The following is a 20,264-nucleotide window of genomic DNA, read 5'->3' as shown; positions in this document are numbered from 1 at the left end:
ATTGGACATTAAAATAATATCAGTTGTCATTTACACTGATCTTCAATAGAAATGGAAGGAGTTATTATCAAGCATGTGCTCATTGCCAATATAAATAAATTATTATAAATAAATGTACGAAGTTTGGTCATGATCCATTCGAAAATGAAGTCGTAATAGGGCTCACAAAGATGTTCTATAAATAGTAATGGTGACCTTGACCTTGGCACCCTGAAACACACACTCGTTCAAGGTATTCCAATGCTGGACCCATATATGAAGTTTCTTCAGAATCCGTTCAAAAATGAAGTCGAAAGAGCGCTGACAAAGATTTTCTATAAATAGTAATGGTAACCTTGACCTTGGCACCCTGAAACACAAACTCGTTCAAGGTATTCCAATGCTGGACCCATATATGAAGTTTGGTCAGAATCCGTTCAAAAATGAAGTCGCAAGAGCGCTGACAAAGATTTTCTATAAATAGTAATGGTGACCTTGACCTTGGCATCCTGAAACACAAGAATGTTGGCATGAATTTAACTATATGGGGCCAGGATGTATTAAAAAAAATTAATGATAACAATTTAATAATTAATAATTAATAATTATCATGTCTTTGCAAAATGTACAACCTACATAAATGTCTAAATGCTTTAATGGCAAGACATGCATAAAGAATGAAACTGCCGCTACAGAGATCTTTCTTAGACCTATAAAACTATTTATAGATCTCAACAGAAATTTTCAATTAATGTACAGTTACAAATAGCATTAAATGAATCTATATTTCCAAATTAAAAACTTACTGTTGGAGTACCTGCATCCGTGAATGACGCAGCTAAAGGTACCGGTACATGGACAGATGATGGTGATCCCCCCGATGCTTGTGATGGGGTGCCCAATGTCTGAATAAAAACAAAAAATATCAAATACATGTACAACATATTGAATAGTCGGGTCCTCCTTTGATTAAACTTGGTAGCCCTCTATCACAGCTTTCTAATAGCCCAATATCAGCTCTCTAGACCTCTTGTGAATGAGACAAAGTTGATTGAATGAAAAGGTTGATGCTGGACAGAACGTCCAGACGGACGTGTGATGGATGATGGATGCCACACCACAGCGGGTGAGCTAAAACCTTCACTAACTCGAAGAACTCACGACCATGTCAAATGCTTGAGTTATATTCATGGTATTCGACGCATAAGAGGTTGGTCATTGACCTTCAGTAAACTGTTCACAAACAATCGTCAATGACATTGTAATACATTATTATTCAACAGTATAAATATTAATATACAGAATTTTCGAAGGTTTACCCATTGATAAAATCAATCATTCAAATTCGTAATGGTTTGTACATGAGGAAGGTCAAAATCTCAAAGGTCAAAACCTGATTCAGCAATTAAATAGTGGATTATTTTAATACTATAGACATAAAGGAAACATGACATGTTTCTGTTAGAGGAATGAGGGGTCAGGTCTCTGAACATTTTTGGAAATCATTAAAGATGAAAATGTAGAATGTTTGTTTCAAAACGAATAGTAATTTGTTCTATTGTCTACTATTGACTCATGATATGCCACTCATCAATCACATAATGTGTAATAAAACGCTAAGCAACACATGACTTATGTCCTAATACATTTCATTTCAGTACTATGTACATTACCATAACTTTATTATGCATATCTTCCAAAAATACTTTCATAGGACTAAATGTCCTATAAATATAATAATAATTTATTAAATAACTAAATTTATGTATACATCATACATATAATTATTAGATATTTGGGCATTAATTTTTGTTTGTTTGTTAATTTGTACAAAAAATCAATGTACAAAAAATGCTTTTCGGAACCGATCATTATCGATAAAGCACCAGAAGCACTTAAAACCAATTCCAAGCGATAATCAATTTTGATATTTAGCCGATCATACATCACTATAATGTTCATTCTCAGTATAACATTGAAAATCAGTTAATTTGAAGCTTTTTTTTCATTCCCCATGATTTAAATACATGTATAAACATGTTCGACTGCATGTGTTTCATTTACCAAATGTCAAAACTCAAGCAACCAAATAATGCATCTAGACTATGCACGCTTCCTAAAATAGATGCTGTTATCTAATGCAATACATACCAGTAATGGTTTAGTAACCTGTCTTTGCTTCATCTTTTCTATTAATGCCATCATCCTTGGTGTGGCATCAGCTGAAATTAAGAAGAAAGTTATGAGATGGCCTTTACCACTCACTTCAATATTTGAGTAGATACATGTATAGCAAAGTTTCATATCTATATAGCTGCTATAATAGTACTTCTGCTGTACAATACAGTGATTAAGGCATAAAACTTACTTGTAGTCAAATACACATGTAATTGTATGAGCCATATCCATTGCTTACTTAAGCCAGACCGATTGCACAATTTTTAATTACCAACCAAAAATGAGTTATGACCATCATTTACTTTCCGAGAAGAAGTCGTTTATATCATAGAAGCTTCACTGACACATTTTAGCCCCACCCCTCAGGACTCCGCGGGGTCAGCCCAACCATTTGTAAAATTTTATCTATCAGTACGACTGGCAGACAGCTGATGCCACGGTACAGTATAAGCTCACCTTGGTTATTTGGACCAGTTGGGCTAACAATTCAAATTAATGTAGAGGACATTCAAACCTTCCATCTATACAGAGTATTTGATTCTACCTGGGATATCTTAGAAATGAGACAATGATTATGAAATTTTGTGAAAATCGTTTTTGAAAAGTCTCCAGGGTCATATCATATAATTCACACTTTTTGTGAAAGACCTTGGCTTCAGACCCTTCTACATGTGTCTATGGTGAGTATGTTTCTTGCTACATCACCATCATCATCATCATCATCATCATAAACTGAAATTGACATCAATATAGTTATAGGAGATTGACATGTCCAGGCATATTCAAAACAAAGTTAAGAAACTGTTGTTTATATTATATTTAGGTTAACAAGCTAATTATGTTTTATATGTAGTTGTTTCATCAAAATCATAGATATATGCCTCATTTAAAATGCAAGTAACAGTTTGAATAATTTAAACCAAATGGGAATATCTATTCATTCTAAGTGTTATTTACCAACATTGGTGACCAAATTGAGTTTATATACACACTATTGTGTGACAATTAGATTTCTAAACACCAAGCACTATAGATTCTTACAATTTGGGATTAGCTATGCATGGATGACTGTTTAATTGAGACTTTACTTTCCCCTATTGGACCCGCGCAATAGGCCCCTGGGGGATGGGACCTCTGGCTTAAACAAAATTGATTCCCTTTCCGTAGCATGCTTCACAGCAAACATAAACCCAATCATTTCATTCCTGCAGTAGAATATTAGAAGGATTTTAAAGAATTTACCAACTTTCCCCTATTGGGCTCCATCCCTCTGGCCCTTAAATTTGGGGCTGAGATCCCTGGTTTATACAAAATTGATCCCCCTGCACCTTAGCATATGCTTCAGACTAAATATGAACCCAATCCCTTCATTCCTGCAGTAGAAGGAGGATTTTAAAGAATTTACCAAATTTCCTCTATTGGGCCCGATTGACATCTGGCCCCTTCGCGTGCTAGACCCTTGGTTTATACAAAATTGGTTCCACTTTGCCCAAGGGTGCTTCAGACCATGAAATTGTGTCAAAATCCATTCAGTGGTTCATGATTAGTAGTGATTTAAATGAAAAGTTGACATACGGATGAACACCACCCCATACCATAAAAATGCAAAATTCTTATATGCCAATCAGACTGATGTCTTTTGATAAAATTTACTCAATGAACTTACAAAGAGTGCTGTCTGCAGAGCTTGAACCACTGCAAGATGTAGAGCTACCTGAAAAAAAATAACATTCTGATTAATGCAGAATATAATAAACACATTACAAAAGGCCTTATAATTGTAAAGTATTTTTGAGAGATTGTATCCTACAACAAAGGTTTGGTTTTGTTAATTTACGTCCTATTAACAGCCAGGGTCATTTAAGGACGTGCCAGGTTTGGGAGTTGGAGGAAAGCCGGAGTACCAGGAGAAAAAACACCGACCTGTGGTCAGTACCTGGCAACTGCCCCAATTGGGATTCGAACTCGAGACCCAGAGGTGGAGGGCTATAGCGATAAACTTAAGACGCCATGCGCCTTAACTACTCGGCCACCGCGACCCCCATACAACAAAGGTATGTGATAATTATCATGCTATATTGATATTGTACGTACAGTGATCAATCTACGATTATTTTTCATGGGTCCTTTTCAATCTGTATCGCTAAAACAATGGGTCCATTAGTGTTAAAGTGACCAATTTCCATAAATTTAATGGGTCCTTTCAAAATTCTGTAAGTCCTGGACGCGGGACTCGCACGTAGATTTATCACTGTACGTAGTTTCCATTTCCCTTCCAAATAATACTCTACAAGCTTATATTGACAATATGCAATATTCAGAATTACATGTACACATCTGGTAATTATAGGAATATATTTCAACAGGCCTAAATACATGTATATTTATTATAGTTATCATTTTCAAAAAATTACTCTCTCAAATCAACATTGATTCTTGTCAGTATATATATATATATATATATATATATATATAGTTTCATGTTTTCTGTTTTGTTATGCAAATCAGAAAGGATTTATATCCATTCCATTTTAGATATTAGTAATGCATAGCTTAAATGAAAGTTATGATAATCAAATCAGCAATTTCAGTGTTATAAAATCATAAACTTTGGTAAAGAAAAATTGAGAGTAATTTTGTAAACATCAATGAGTTTGTAACTTCAACATATACTTTTGTCATATGTTCATGAATCTCATCAATTGATTACTTTCGACAACATCAAGATAGCCCTAACCAACTCCATGAAAAAAAAAAAAAGATTAGGTTACCTGCAACTGGTTGCCAAACATCATCATCTACAAGTAGGATGAGTTTTGTGTTTGCCGGAAGCGTTTTGAAATAGGATGTGTCAATTTCTGTGCCATCTTCTTCCAGCACAAAAGTAATCCTAGCAGTTGAATCCAGTACAAACTTCTCTTTGCCTAAGAAACAAGTTTATATTGTTATGGTTAAAATTATTACCATCAGAACATAACTAACACCAGCATAAAAACATAACTAATACCAGCATAAAAGTAATAGCATTTATTAATGCTGTTACTTTTATGCTGGTATTAGTTATGTTCTGATGGAATTTATTCTTTAATATATACTTGATGAGCCCTAGCATATAGAGAACAAGACACCTAGAGGTCCTGTATCACTCACCTCATCCTCGGCACCAGGTGAAAATCGCACTATCGCTTATTTAAGCGATAGTGCGATTTTCACCTGGGACCGAGGATGCACTCACCTATAGTATTGCCAGCAGCAGAGCAACTACAATTTAGCTTATAATGTATTTTAATTATAAATTCCAAACACAAAATTTAAGTTATAGGCATTGTTAATTTCCACTAGGGAAAAAGTAAATGTCAATAATGCGAAAGTGATCCCTTTTTGACATTCCCATTAAGTCCCCTGCCACCAAGGGATTCTACCACGGACTTAAGTCCGTGATTCTACCAGTACCACTAAAATTGAAACAATTATCCATTGCTTAGTTTCCAAGAAGTCGTTCATATCAACATTTTCGTCCATTAAACAATCAGTGTTGCCAACCTATATGGTAGCAGTGTACAGTAAAAATGCCAAATTCTGAAAAATATGGCACATGCTTTAGATATGTAAACATTGCCAGTTAACCTTACATATAACCTCTAAAAAGTATATATATTTGAAATCTGTACAACATTTGCAATTTTAATAGAGCTCTGAAGGATAAGTAAACTGATATTTTCTGTGATTTTTAGAGCTGTGAATACCATGGTAACAGCTTAAAAAATTCTCAAAAATTGCAAAATATTATGATATTTGACCCAAAATGGCACAATTCTCTACACAATTTTTTTTCTGAAACCTATTTAAAATTAAATATCTCTATCCCAAAGACAGAATTAATCTTGTTTGGACATATGTTGTAAATTAAGTTTTTCCGCTATCTTACCTTTTCTGTGGGCTTCCATTTTGCGCTGTAGGCGAAACTAAATTTCCTGTGTAAACACACGTTCGGAAAATCCGGATATTTAAAATCCGGAACCAATTTATTGATTTTTGTTTTAATAAATGTGAAGCCTGTATGTACTACTTCATACTGGATATACCAATTATAGTGTACATTTATTTTTTCATTTTTTATACATATCATAATACAGGAGTTATTTGCTTAACAAAAAAATTGCCCATGGCCAGGCTGTCTTACTGTGGTGTGCTACCTATATATATATATCTGGTGATAACCAGGGTTATGTGGTAATGAAGCATAGCAAGAACCCATTGAATATTTCTATATTATTTAATTTAATCTACCAAACACTGAAAATTTGCATTTTTAATCAAAACATACAAAAAAAAATATTATGAAAAAAAATTACGAAAAACAAATAAAATAAATATAACTAATTGCATGAACAGAATTGTACAAAGCCTTGTTTTTTTTCTACATACAATTAAATATTTTAATATTTTTGAAGTTTCAATTTTATGAATCGTTCAAAAATACCTTGTATTTTCTCATTTTATTTTTCATCAGTTTAATAAATTAAACCACAATACAAAAATCAAAATTATTTGAGTTAATAAAATTTTGACCCCTTATATACAGAAAAAATCCGGATTTTTTCAGACCGCCTTCCGTTTCTATTTTTATCATTAGTTACCCAAAATGGTGGCCATTACGATACATATACTGGCTGTGGGCATATGCATTTGCCGACATATGTCTTTCCATGTGAGTACTAAGTAAATCCTCCAGCCATCATCTTAGTGTTTGTTTTTGAAGTAATGTTCCATAATTCTGCTCTCAAATATGATTAATTAACCGTGTCTTTGCCAGCCTGGTATGGGAATGGATGCCTTAACTGACATCGTGATGCATGACCGACTGTCTTTACGATTTCGTTGTCACCGTCGTTGTAAGCTGAAGCTTGTTAGACTGAATCTGTACTTAGATAATCGTCCTATATATAGTTTCTGGTGTGCGCATGAAGATTTGGTGTGGTGTCACTGTGCACGTAAAAACATATTTTGTTAAAGTTCTCAGTTAGTTAAAATCCATACATGTACTAGTAGGTCAAGTTGACAGAATCTTCTAATATGTAATATGTGTTCTTGGCTATAACTACATATGCATGTAGTTCACACTTCTATTGTGTTGTGTAAACACAGTCCCTATCGAGGGGGGTCATTAGAAGCCCTACAATCCAATTAATTTGTCCTTTAGGTGACCTGACAATTTAAGTGATTAATTGAGGTTCTTGACATACATATGTATCTGAAATCTGGTCACTCGGGTGTTAAAGCTCAAAACATGGGTTATTTGATGACCAGACCGGTCAATCGTGTTAATATGTATTTTAAATTGTCTGAAACCCGGGTCAACACTGGGAAATCGGGTGAGTTGGCAATACTGAAACATTTGGCAACATACTAGACTAGAAGTTGTTTGGTACAGTAGCTGTTTCAAGTTAGGCAGGGATGAATTTAATACAATAAAATACACAGCCTAATAAGGGGTTGTATACATGTAATATATAATACCTACTGCATTATATTAATGTAATATAATGCAGTAGGTATTATATTACATACAGTATAGTTCAGGCTTTAAATCAAGTTTTCAAAATATGAGATTTGGTTAGATATTTCAAATCTTATAGAGAAGACTGCGAAGAAATAAAATGATAAAGCTATACTTATCATATATTTAAGACTTTACATATTATTAATGTACAATTAACATTTACCTTTTATGTGTTTATAAGATATTTTTATAATCAAACTAAGTTACTGTACTCTGACGTAGAGATGACATACAATGTACAGGTTACAATTTTTCAAATCTGAAATTGATTTTATTGTACAAATTTCTTATGGTAGCCTTCTTTACCATGTGATTTTTTGTGGAGAGCCATTTTTAGGGCTCAAACTTGGAAACCTATATAATACAGACAGTATTAGTCCAACAATCAACAATCCATGATGAGATATCATGAATATAACTTAGCAAAGGTCTCTCAATCCAGTCAATCACTATATTTGCAGTTAGTATACCAGGGATACATGTTAATTGTGTACTGGCTTATCATGACATTCTTCTGTACCATGAATTAGATTGAGGAAAAATATCTTATCCTAGTTTTCCTAGATCACTATTTGTACCACACAATACCCTGTGCTATTCCACTCTCAGGCCAATGTATAAACTGTTGGATAAATATTTTCCACTAGTGGAATATGACCTTCCGGTGTTTTGATTGGTGGATAAGTTGAACTTTGACACGAACTGCAATTGTTATTGATGTCATCATTCATCAATAATCAAATGATAACACCGCGGTGTCCCGGCCAGCACTGGTATTTTATAATGGAAAGTGCACATGATTCAATCGAATTTCACCATAGTGTTGTGGTAGAAACAGGTCTCATAAGTTATTTTAAAAGTTACAATATTATAGACACTCGCTAACGCTCTTGTCTTTCTGCAACTATTAAAAATAACTTACTCATGTCAGAGTTTGTGAAATATTTTCCATATCCAACAAACACTATTGTATAACCTCTATTTATCCAACCTCGGATCACAATGATTACATTGACCTCAGGTGTCTTTCTGGGGTATTTTGGGGAAATTGAATTACAGCGACACTCACAGAGATTGACCGGGTACAAATATTTCCTAAAAAACTTGGGATTCTTTTCCGCATTTTAAAAAATCATCACAATTGAGAATTTTTTAGTTGATTTTGTGAAAATATGAGGCTAAAATGCATTGGGAATTGGGTCGATGGGCGCACCCAGTATTATAGGCAGGAAAACACTGGACCTATGGCCTAGTGATTATTTTCATTTAGTAAATAGTAAAATGTCCGCATGCGCTATAGATTCCTAGCTATACTTACAACCATCTTTCAAATCTTCAAATGAAGAGGCAACAACGCCCTTCCTAGCCTCCCTGTCTCTGGAAAAAACCTTGAAAGGTTTTGTTGTCTGTGTTGCTTCCTCGAGTTCGTTCTTTTCCATTTTACTGAGTCTGTAATTTTTTAAATAAAAGTATGAGCTATGACATATTTCTAAATATAGACCAATATGAACTAGGCCTACTTACAGTTATTTCTAGTTGGTAATGCTCATTTTTAGGAAGATCCGCATGTGTGTTTTACGATGATATTTTTTGCCTGAATTAATCCCAATATCAAAATTTCAACAGTGTAATATCGTTGGACAAGGCCTTACCTACCGCCTCAAACAGTCCCGCGTCAGGAACAACAAAGAAGTAGGCCAACTAACTCGAGAAACCGACAGCGGGCTCGTAAATCCGGAAATCAACGTATATAACTGATGCAATTTCATTGATTTATTTTAACTAGATAAACCGCATAAGTACTCAAAAGGCTAAAACAATGGTTACTGTGTAATTAAAGAGATAGGAGCTCTTTTTTAAATTAGTAAATATGGTTAAGTTTCACGTTGCATATATAATACGGTGCAATGGCAATGCTATCTTATAAATACAGCATAAACAAAAAAACATAATTAATTCAATCATTAACTTCATACATGTACTTCTACGCATTTAAATGGGAATTATATTAAATTATAATCTGTATTATTCAGTAAAGTACTTACATGCAGCCAGCCTTCTTCATCAACAGCAAAAAATGATCCGAACACCGAAAAAGGCGATCTAAAGCATCAAGTCGATGTTCGTGATATCGACGTAATTTAGTTTTCACGACAAGTCGCAACACATTTCAACATTTTAATTTGTTTATACGACTTAAATACGACGGTAAGTTGTGTTGTTACGAAAAAGTCGACTTTCATATATCGACATCATAACTAAATCGACTTGATGCATCTTGATATTTTTGTTTCGCGACTTAAATATTACGACAAATTGTGATGTTATTTTAACATGTCGACATCTCAATGACGACATGTCTTGTTAGAAGTGAACAAATCGACATAAATTATGTCGAGAAAGTGACATATATCACAACAAGTAGAGGCCCTAAAACGTTTCCATATATAACAGATACAGACAGTCTCCAATCCTTGTATATATATACATGTATACGTCCCTGATAAATCATACTTTTTAACCTGAAGAAAATGTTTAGAATATGTTGAGCTAAAAATAAACCACGTTCTAATCATTATTTTACATTATATTTTATCCTGGGGTATCAACACAAATCGGATAAAATATCAAAGACGTTTTGCCACTCTGTCCCTATCACAACCTAGTACGAATACCTTGTCTCTATAACTATCATCTCGGCCGGGTATGAATTGTTTGTTGGCATATTTCTGCCATCGTGTTAGTTTAGGTAGCGTTAAGGTAACATGACTTATCGAGATAATATATGTTGACAAGTTTTAACACTTCGGGATAATTATCTCGAAAAGTCGAATCATTTTATCAAATTGGTCCCCTTATATTTAGTGTAGTAACGACGGCGTGAATCACTTCGGCACTATTAGCCTTCATTACTCTGAAATGCATTGATGTAAAAGTTTTAATTCATAAAAATTCTGTCGTATAACATCGCAGCTAGACAGTCTTATAGGGAGCCATTCATCTGTTTGTTAAAATTCAAATTTTAGGTTACAAGAATTTGATTGTTGATATTAAAAAATCAAGAATATTTAATCAATGAAATGTATATGGTAACGAGCCACCGTTTTAACTGTCATAAAAAAAAAAGAATTTTTATAATTACCGTATAGTAAATGTAGACAATTTCTGATGCAATAATGTGACCTTTGGTATTAAATATTCGAATTCATGATAATAAAAATGATTTCATGGCCTCTATTTTTAAAAATCGCGGGAAATGAAGCTCTGTTTCTAGAATGCTTCCATCGCATGTACAGGTGCATGTACACTCATCACGTCACTGGTATTTGACGATTCCGGATCATTTTGAATTCGACTTTTTTGTTAGTGTACAACTTCCTGTTTCCGTAAATGGAGCGGTTGTATGCATCTGTCAAAGATCCAAAAGGCTTTTATATTTAATGTCAACATCGAGAAAAGTTGGTGTCAGCTATGTCTCGGCATGCGAACATTTTTAGATCAACATCTTGCAAATTATTTACGATATATGGCAGCCTGCCAGCATGGCAACAGTTCAGAAATACTCCCCGAAGATGTGTGTCAACGTTACGAAATAGGAAAACTCAATGTCAAAGCAGTACAGTCTTGGGTATATTAAGTGCGTCAAGAATAGAGACAGGAAGTAATCGTTTGATTTTACAAAACATTTGTATTCCTGCCTTCAATTTGTCGATCCACAAATTTTCTACTTCCACGAATAGGTATAATGGCGGTGCATCTCCAGGGAAAATGAAAAGGCAGCTTCAAGAAGGAATGTATGGCGAGGGATTTCGAGGACGTATGTTTGACATAAGAAACTCTTCAAAACTGGTGACATCATTCCCACATTTACCAGTATACGAGATAAATAGAAAATGGATGTTACATGTATTCCCATCATATTATTTAGGACAAGTTGGCAAAGGTTTTTCTGCTGGCGAATTCATGGGTGGAGCAGACATGGTAAGTTCATTGGGGTGAGGAGGGGAAACGACTGGTCATAATCCAAATGTAAATCTAGGTAATATAGTTAGGGCCTTTTGGAATAGTTATGTAGTGGGACTGGACTGGATTGTTCATCGGTGACCAGGTAGCTCAATTGGTAGAGTATCTGGCAAGTGTTCGGAGGTCCCGGATTCGAACCGCGGTCTAGCCACTACATTTTCTCCTCTCCTGTTACAGTTATGTGTGAAACCTTTTATCTAAAGGTACTTATCTCCAATTAACAAATTAATGTATGTCCGCATTATAATACAATTATTGTGTCATAATAATAGCTCTTCAGAGCTAATGCTTTATTGTTGTAACATGCGACACTAAATTATTTTTCTTGTATCTTGTTTGTTAACCAATGACCTCAAAAAACGAGCCTAGAATAAATATATAATGTATGTATAATGTATCGCATATGATGTCAATATGAATTTAAGAAAATATTTGGTATCGATGTTGGTACTATTAATTGTGCAGTCTTGAAGAACTCACACTTTTATTGTCATGAATTGGGGTAAGGGACAATAGGTATCATCCTCTGTTGTCTGTCACTCTGTCTGTCAGTCTGTCCACTCAGTTTCCTTAGTAAAGCTTTGAGGTATGTTGGTGAAATTTGGTATATTACTTCAAGATGAGTAGCTTAGCTACATATCAAGATCGAGTTTCAGGGATTTTGGTTTAAAGTAAAGATCACTGTTACTATTTATCGGGGGTTGGTAGGGGATATGTATTGCATTAGCAATACCCAGCATACTTGTCTCTTTTAAGTTTCATATTTTTCTTGATAAAAGATGTAAACTGGAATTTCCTGTATCAGATTTAAATGAATTGAGAGTTTATGATGAAATATTTCCATTTCCTAATTTTGATTCATTCTGCATAGATTGTGGAACTATTGGCAAAATGTTTCTACCTTTCACTTTCAACTATTATTTTCAGGCAGTGGAACCTATACTGGCATCTGCCGGCAGTGGAAACTTTGATGAACTTTATGACTTCATGGATGAAGAGGTATCAGTTTTGTTAGATCCCTTATAACTAGGAAAGTAGATTTTTTCAAAATATGCCAGCCTTGCCCAAATTAATTTTATAAATAACCTAAGTTTAATATGTTCTAAGGATTTCCATATCTTTTGGACATTAAAAGTTAGTATAAAGAATTGTAGCCCATCAACCCACCTTTCTTTAGCAGATTAACTAGGATTAATTTCACTGTGGAATCCTCAATTTTAAACAAAGAAATGACTGAAATAAATCTGTAAATATTCCAATATTTAGAAGATTACTACCAGTGTGGCACACAGGTTACGTACTTGCCTTTTACCTTCCTGTCCAGGGTGAGATTCCCTGATTTAATGTGAAAAGGTGTGGGAGTCAACCAGTTTCCTTAAATAGTACAACATTTTAACTTTTAAATCGGGGCTTACAAGAGTTATAAGTATGGCTGAAATAACTCGCTAAACGGTTTTAAATAAAGTACAAATTTTTTTTTTTTTTTGCTATTACCTCATTTTACAATATCGTATTTCGGTTATGGCCTGGTTTTGTACATGTGCCTGTCAGAGTGACTTCCCTTTGTTTGATTCTGTCCATAGTGACTGGTTAACTATCAATGTGATTGATGTGACGAGATCATGGGTGACTGCGCTGATAATCTGTGGACATTATATATTTTTGTGAACAAGCAAATGAAGAGAAACAAACAAAAATTTGATCGAATTTTGCATTTTTAAAATATTCAAAATTTCAATAAAACTCGCCATGTTCAACAGACTTGATATGAATTTTTGGTTATTACAAAATAAATCAACATCCTGAATATGCATGACTTAACCTGATACATGTAGAATAACCTCTGGTGCTGTAGTATTTGTTTATATAAATAAGTTTTTCTGTAATTTTTTGTCATGTTTTTCTCGGTTTGTCAGACGATAGCGGAGATGATGCTGAATCGTAAGAACATAAACACAGAATTACTCAGCATGCTGTCGGAGGAGGTCATCTTTGACATGTCCTTTGTTAACGAACGCACTCTGTGTTCATATGAGATTGAACAACTTCAGGACAAAGGTATTGGTAATGTCTTGGCTCAGTGTAATGAAATCGATTTATGCTGAAGTGATTTCTTTTCTTTCGATAAAGAAACATTTCATTAGAATTAAAAATTAGCACATATTATTCTACCTACCTCGATGTTTTTTGGCAATTTTCACAGAAAGATAATTAGAATAATTCTGATTTTCCAGCCTGCCTTGCATTGTTATCCTGCATGCTGGTGGAACATTTCTACAGTGAAACCAGAATTTACCAACCACTAATGAAATCCTGTAACATCAACCAGATCGGAAACATGCTCCACTGTCATATCTGACACTGACTTTACCAACACACTGTCATATCTAACACTGACTTTACCGACACACTGTCATATCCGACACTGACTTTACCGACACACTGTCATATCCAACACAATCTTTACAAACACACTGTCATATCTGACACTAACTTTACCCACACACTGTCATATCCGACACTGACTACACCAACACACTGTCATATCCGACACTGACTACACCAACACACTGTCATATCCAACACTGACTTTACCGACACACTGTCATATCTGACACTGACTTTACCAACACACTGTCATATCTGACACTGACTTTACCAACACACTGACTTTACCAACACACTGTCATATCTGACACTGACTTTACCAACACACTGTCATATCTGACACTAACTTCACCAACACACTGTCATATCCTACACATTGACTTAACCGACACATTGTCATATCCAACACAATCTGACACTGACTACACCAACACACTGTCATATCCGACACTGACTACACCAACACACTGTCATATCTGACACTGACTACACCAACACACTGTCATATCCAATGCTGACTTTACCGACACACTGTCATATCTGACACTGACTTTACCGACACACTGTCATATCTGACACTGACTTTACCAACACACTGTCATATCAGACACTAACTTTACCGACACACTGTCATATCTGACACTGTCTTTACAGACACACTGTCATATCTGACACTGTCTTTACCGACACACTGTCATATCTGACACTGTCTTTACAGACACACTACCAAATCTGATACATTGACTCAGTCCCATACAGCGTTGGTAAAGTCAGGTTTCATTGTATTAATTTTAAGGCCTAAAGCAGCAGCATTCCATCATAAATTATTTTATGTGGTGGAAGAAACAGAAACCCAACTTTAAGTATAAACCTGTTTAAGTGATAATGTTGTGTTGTTTCAGGTTGCTCGAGAGTCAGTATAACTGGTATTCTGAGAGGTGATGCCATGATATCCACAGCAATGGGTAAAACCTTAAACAGAATTATCTCCCCTACATGGATGAAGAAGCCTCAAGATATCCCCATGGACATTGATATCCACTTTATGTTTAGGTAACGTTGCATTTTATCACAAATGTCCAAAGTTGCATTTTATCACAAATGTCCAACGTTGTATTTTATCACAAATGTCCAACGTTGCATTTTATCACAAATGTCCAAAATGCTTCAAACGAAGACACCAGGGTAGGTTACTGTACCAGGGACTTGGCAGAAACGTCCATATTTATTTATTATACATGTAGTATCCTTTGTCTTAAACTTTGTACCAAGTCCCTCTGTTACTGCAAATACATGTATTTTTTTTTTTTCTTCATTTTTGTCTATAATGTAATAAAATATCATAAATGTATAGAGGTTGTTATTTTCCAATTTGCTGTATTTTTAAAAAGGCAGATAAAATCCTTCGATTACAGCTGCTGTAACACTTGGGATCTTTATCCTTTTTTCCTCTGTTTTGCATTCTTTCCTGTCTGTCCTTCTTTCTGTGCTTTGTTAATCTGTCTTTGTTTCCATGTAGCCTGTTCTCATATTAGTCTGGTAGATACAAGAATTTTAACCCTTGTAAAATGTATATATTATATTAATATTCATCGAATACAACTTCAACAGGAAATTCAAATCTATATCTTCGGATCACCAACACATAGTGCATACGATACATTGTGCTAAATATTTGATATACAAAAAATGTATAACATAGTAACATAATTGACGAAGGAAGACGAATTCCTTATAAATATACATGTATATACATATATATATTATATTACCGATAATCACTGCACCTACTGTCCAGGGTGTATATTAATAGTTGATGTGTTATAAATCTGTTACAGATGTTCCAGACAGTATACATATGACGAGCCGCACAGGGACTGGACAATCGATGGGTTCACCTTCCTCATAGATGTCCCTGAGCTATTCATTGCCTACATACTTTAATTTTGTGCTGAACTTAAGATTTATTAAATTGATATTGAAATTTTACAAGTTAGAATTTTCGTTCTTTATATGATGTGAATATGCTCATTTTAGCAGTAAGTGGATTGTCACATGAAAAATGGGAGAAGAAAGAATGGTGAGGAAACAAAAAAGGAGAAGAAAGGAGAGAGAGAGAAGATAGAGAGAATGGAAAGAGGATTGAGAGGTGATATGGAGAGGAGAGAGGGGACAGATAATCCAGATATAGAAAAGAAAGGGGAGACCAGAAGGGGTGGAAGACAGAAGATAGATGAAAAGGAGAGGCAGGCAAATTTAGGAGAAGTGTAACATGCACAGAGGGAACAACAGAGCGGTCATCCATCCAAGAGCTGACCACGCTGCTCGATGTTGCTTAACTTCGGTACACAGACACGACACTCAACCACACAGCCACAAAAGCTAGCTATTGGACTATGTAGCTGAAATGCCCATATCACATGAACCATCACAGAAGGGAGGGATGAAAGAGGAGAGATAGTATGGACAGATAGAAGAGATAGGATAATAGAGAGAGAGAAAAGAGTTACAACGTAATAGGTATAGGGGTGAAGAGAGATGAGATGAAAAGGAGAGTAGTGAGAGATTATAGGAGAGGAGATAAAGAAAGAGCAAGAGATGATGAGTTTGTTTGCTGAGTTTATCGTACCTTAAACATCCAGGGACATTTTGAGACTTGAGTCTTATTGTAGTAGTTGGTGACTACACCTCGTTGTACAATCACGGGATGTGTCAGAAAGTGTCATGTCCATGGATACGACAGCACAGAAAGGGACGTTTCTCAGTAGTGGACATGGTGTCAGGGTCAGAGGAAACTCGGGCTAGTTTCTCATTTTCTTGAGAAACATAAACTGACAAGGGTAGGGAGCTTTGAACCATGCCCATCGGATCTTCACGGTTCACCTTAGGTTAAGTGACTGGCGCTCTAACCAACAAAGCTGTCGTAGCCCCTGGGGGGAAAGGGTGTTGAGGAGAGGGGAGATATAGGCGGAGAAAAGAAGGATGGAAGAGAGAGAGAGAAGAGATGGGGAGAGCGCGGTGAAATTGAGAGGAGAGGAATGGGGGAAATATAGGACTAGAGGAGAGACGGAGAACAAACGAATATTGATGAAATCAAATTCAAATAGAGTAGAAGCTACATGTACCAGGCATGATAGCTATCAACGTCATGTCACAGAAGGGAGATAATTACTCCCCACTGAGGTTTACAGATTTTGGAAGTTCCTTTTTCACCGCGGAATCGTTCATGTGATCACCATCAGCAGAGTCTTGTATCAGGTAATTAAAATGGACTGGTGACGTTTTGGAGGGGGATGGAGGGAACATCTTTTATTGAGGTTTGCAAGATAATTAATTCGGACTATATATTGACTGCAGGAAATAATTTTATATACTAGTATATAGGTCTCTGCAGATAGTTACTTTATTAGCTGAACAGTTATGAGCTAATTTTAATTATAATCTACAAGTTTATTCATTATCGTCAAACAGTATAATTTATCAAGTGACGTGATTCTTACCAATAATAAGATAATCGACTAGTACAACAACGTTATCACTTTCAAGTTGCAGCGTTGTAAAATACAAATTATTGTCAGATACTGAATTGGTTATTTGACAATTAAGGTATCTATTAGATCCAAAGGTCTTTGAAAACTGTATGAATATCTGAGAGATACCAATTACAGTACCCTTACTTGACTCGCCATTCTTTGTTATATACACCATTAAAGTACAAGTACCATATTTGATGTAATTCGGATGAGGAATAGCTATATATAATTACAGTAGACCAATTACATTGTATTAGACAATATGGTATGTACGTGTACACTTGGGGGCCGCGGTGGCCGAGTAGTTAAGGTGTCCCGACACTTTATCACTAGCCCTCCACATCTGGGTTGCGAGTTCGAAACCTACGTGGGGCAGTTGCCAGGTACTGACTGTATGTGGGTTTTCTCTGGGTACTCCGGTTTTCCTCCACCTCAAAAACCTGGCACGTCCTTAAATGACCCTGGCTGTTAATAGGACGTTAAACAAAAACAAACCAAACAAACATGTACACTTAACACATTACTTAGATTCTACATATGAAACTAGAAAAAAAAACGCGTTTTCTAGCTCTTATGTTTTATATCAACAGTACTGTTGCAATTTAATGGAATACCTAGCACTCACCACACGCATGCATGTCGCAAGCACGGGAGGCCGTCCTTTTAAATGACCTTGGATGTTAATAGGACGTTAAACAAATCAAACCAAACCAAACCAAACCTAGCTGTTAATCAGTTAATTTGATCAGGGATAATCTTAGCCTCATCCTCTGTCTCAGACTCACTGCACGAGCTAAATGGTCTCATAAGTCCGATCAAATGACTTGCTGCCAATCCTTTGTTATTGATAAACTTTTTTTTGTGAAAGGCGCTAATATATGTATAGGGGGCCCGGTGTGTTTATCATAGTACCTACGTAATAAAACGACAGCATTTTGTAAACCGATATACAGGTAGAGGATCTATCTTCTACCGTATATAGAGCGTCCTGAAAATTATGACTTATTAATGGAAATCCATTAGAAAATGTGATTCTCTTTTCCATTTTCCCAGTGATACCACCGAAAGACGTGAACAGATGAACAATTTTAAGCGAACAGAAATACAATGTTTAGGGTGGCTTCAGGTACTGAATAAGCCTCTTTCAGATCATTCCAACCACAGGAGGTAGGCGCGGATCGACCTACATCACACAAAAAATACAATTAATTGTCAGATAAAAAGAAATAGCCTAGCCTCTCCCGAGTATGCCCCGCCCCACGACTACATCCTTGATGTAGTCGTGGGGCGGGGCATACTCGGGAGAGTTTTGTTTATCTAACAATTAGTTTTTTATGATGTAGGTCCGCGCCTACCCCCTGTGGTTCTAAATACACAATATCTATATCTTAGACTTGGCTTTTCGCGGTATCATGGAAACGTGAAAATAAATGAAAAGAAAAAAAGGTGTTATAAGTTTCGCGCTTAAATGTCATTCGTGAGAGTTGGGGGCGTTAATTTTGATATAAGACGCGGCAGCTGCAAGTATTTAAGGTGTAAAAACATTTCTTTGTATTATTCCAATCCAATTCCATCCTATCGTCCCATTTTCGATATTTTATTCCAAATCCTTAAAGTTGAGTATAAATCCTAAAATTTCTACTGTTCCTGCAAGGCACAAATTTCAAAGGTATCGCTTCCTAGCTGTCTTGAAACACTGGTCGTAATGGACCAAGGGGCCCGGGTTCGATCCCAAGCCGAGATATTACTTATTGTATTAACATTTAAAATGTCATCGGTTACATAAAAGTGCGTCAATTTGTCCTTAAAGTAATCAGTTAATTGCTGTTGACGTGGGAAGGACTCTTATGTTGGATCGGGGATGTGTTGTACGTCCCTAGTTGGATCTAGGTTCTAAAGACCTATCGGCATCGGAATAGTTTATTGGAATAGTTTACTTGAATTGTTTATTCATTTGATAATCTATAGTCATAATGATTTTTTTTTTAATTATATCTTCATTATAACTCTCTCTCTCTCTCTCTCTCTCTCTCTCTCTCTCTCTCTCTCTCTCTCATGTAAATATATGTCATCTTGTAAAATAAATGTATTATATGTATGTAAAATTATATAGGGAAAGGGCTTAATATAAGTTTGATAGCTTGTGCCCAATTCCCATGTATATATTAAGATACAATAAAATATGTTCAAATCAAATAGGTTCTAATTAGCTTGTTAAGTTTAATAAGGAGACGGACGATGATCGAGACGTTCGCCATGGCCAGCTTTTACTTTTATTTTCCATTTAAATATATTGTACTATAAATCAGTAGTCACTGTCAATGTGGTCATCCTATTGAGGATACATATCATTTCTTCTTCGTTTGTAATAATCATGTTGAACAGAGAATCGAAGTTTGATAACTTGTGCCCAATTCCCTTGTATATAATAATATACAATATTTAAAATATGTTTAAATAGAAATTAAATATATAGCTAAACTGGAACGCCCACATATTTAATATATTAATGGGCGCATTATTTTTTTTATAAAAATACTGGAAGAAATAATTAATGTGCAAGGAAAATTTTTGGTAGATTTTGACATAATATATCTTCC

The 20,264-nt window shown here is 35.2% G+C and overlaps 2 protein-coding genes across 2 annotated transcripts; one reads left to right on the top strand and one right to left on the bottom strand.

The window, feature by feature from the left end:
* Window positions 1-1,899: 1,899 nt before the first annotated feature.
* Window positions 1,900-9,515, bottom strand: LOC117315006 (cell death activator CIDE-A-like). Its single transcript, XM_033869127.1, has 4 exons — window positions 9,039-9,515; window positions 4,929-5,081; window positions 3,824-3,871; window positions 1,900-2,201 (listed from the first exon to the last, which is right to left on the bottom strand). Exons 1-4 carry the CDS (start codon window positions 9,157-9,159, stop codon window positions 2,083-2,085), a joined length of 441 nt encoding a protein of 146 aa, XP_033725018.1. The 5' UTR covers window positions 9,160-9,515; the 3' UTR covers window positions 1,900-2,082.
* Window positions 9,516-11,092: 1,577 nt separating this feature from the next.
* Window positions 11,093-16,120, top strand: LOC117315919. The gene is made up of 5 exons (XM_033870342.1): window positions 11,093-11,701; window positions 12,671-12,742; window positions 13,660-13,801; window positions 15,034-15,184; window positions 15,970-16,120. Exons 1-5 carry the CDS (start codon window positions 11,192-11,194, stop codon window positions 16,073-16,075), a joined length of 981 nt encoding a protein of 326 aa, XP_033726233.1. The 5' UTR covers window positions 11,093-11,191; the 3' UTR covers window positions 16,076-16,120.
* Window positions 16,121-20,264: the final 4,144 nt, after the last annotated feature.

This window comes from Pecten maximus, chromosome 17 (assembly GCF_902652985.1).
Source record: "Pecten maximus chromosome 17, xPecMax1.1, whole genome shotgun sequence".
Taxonomy (NCBI): Eukaryota; Metazoa; Mollusca; class Bivalvia; order Pectinida; family Pectinidae; genus Pecten; species Pecten maximus.
The sequence above is the reverse complement of the archived record's forward strand: the minus strand, read 5'-3'. Positions and strand labels throughout refer to the sequence as shown.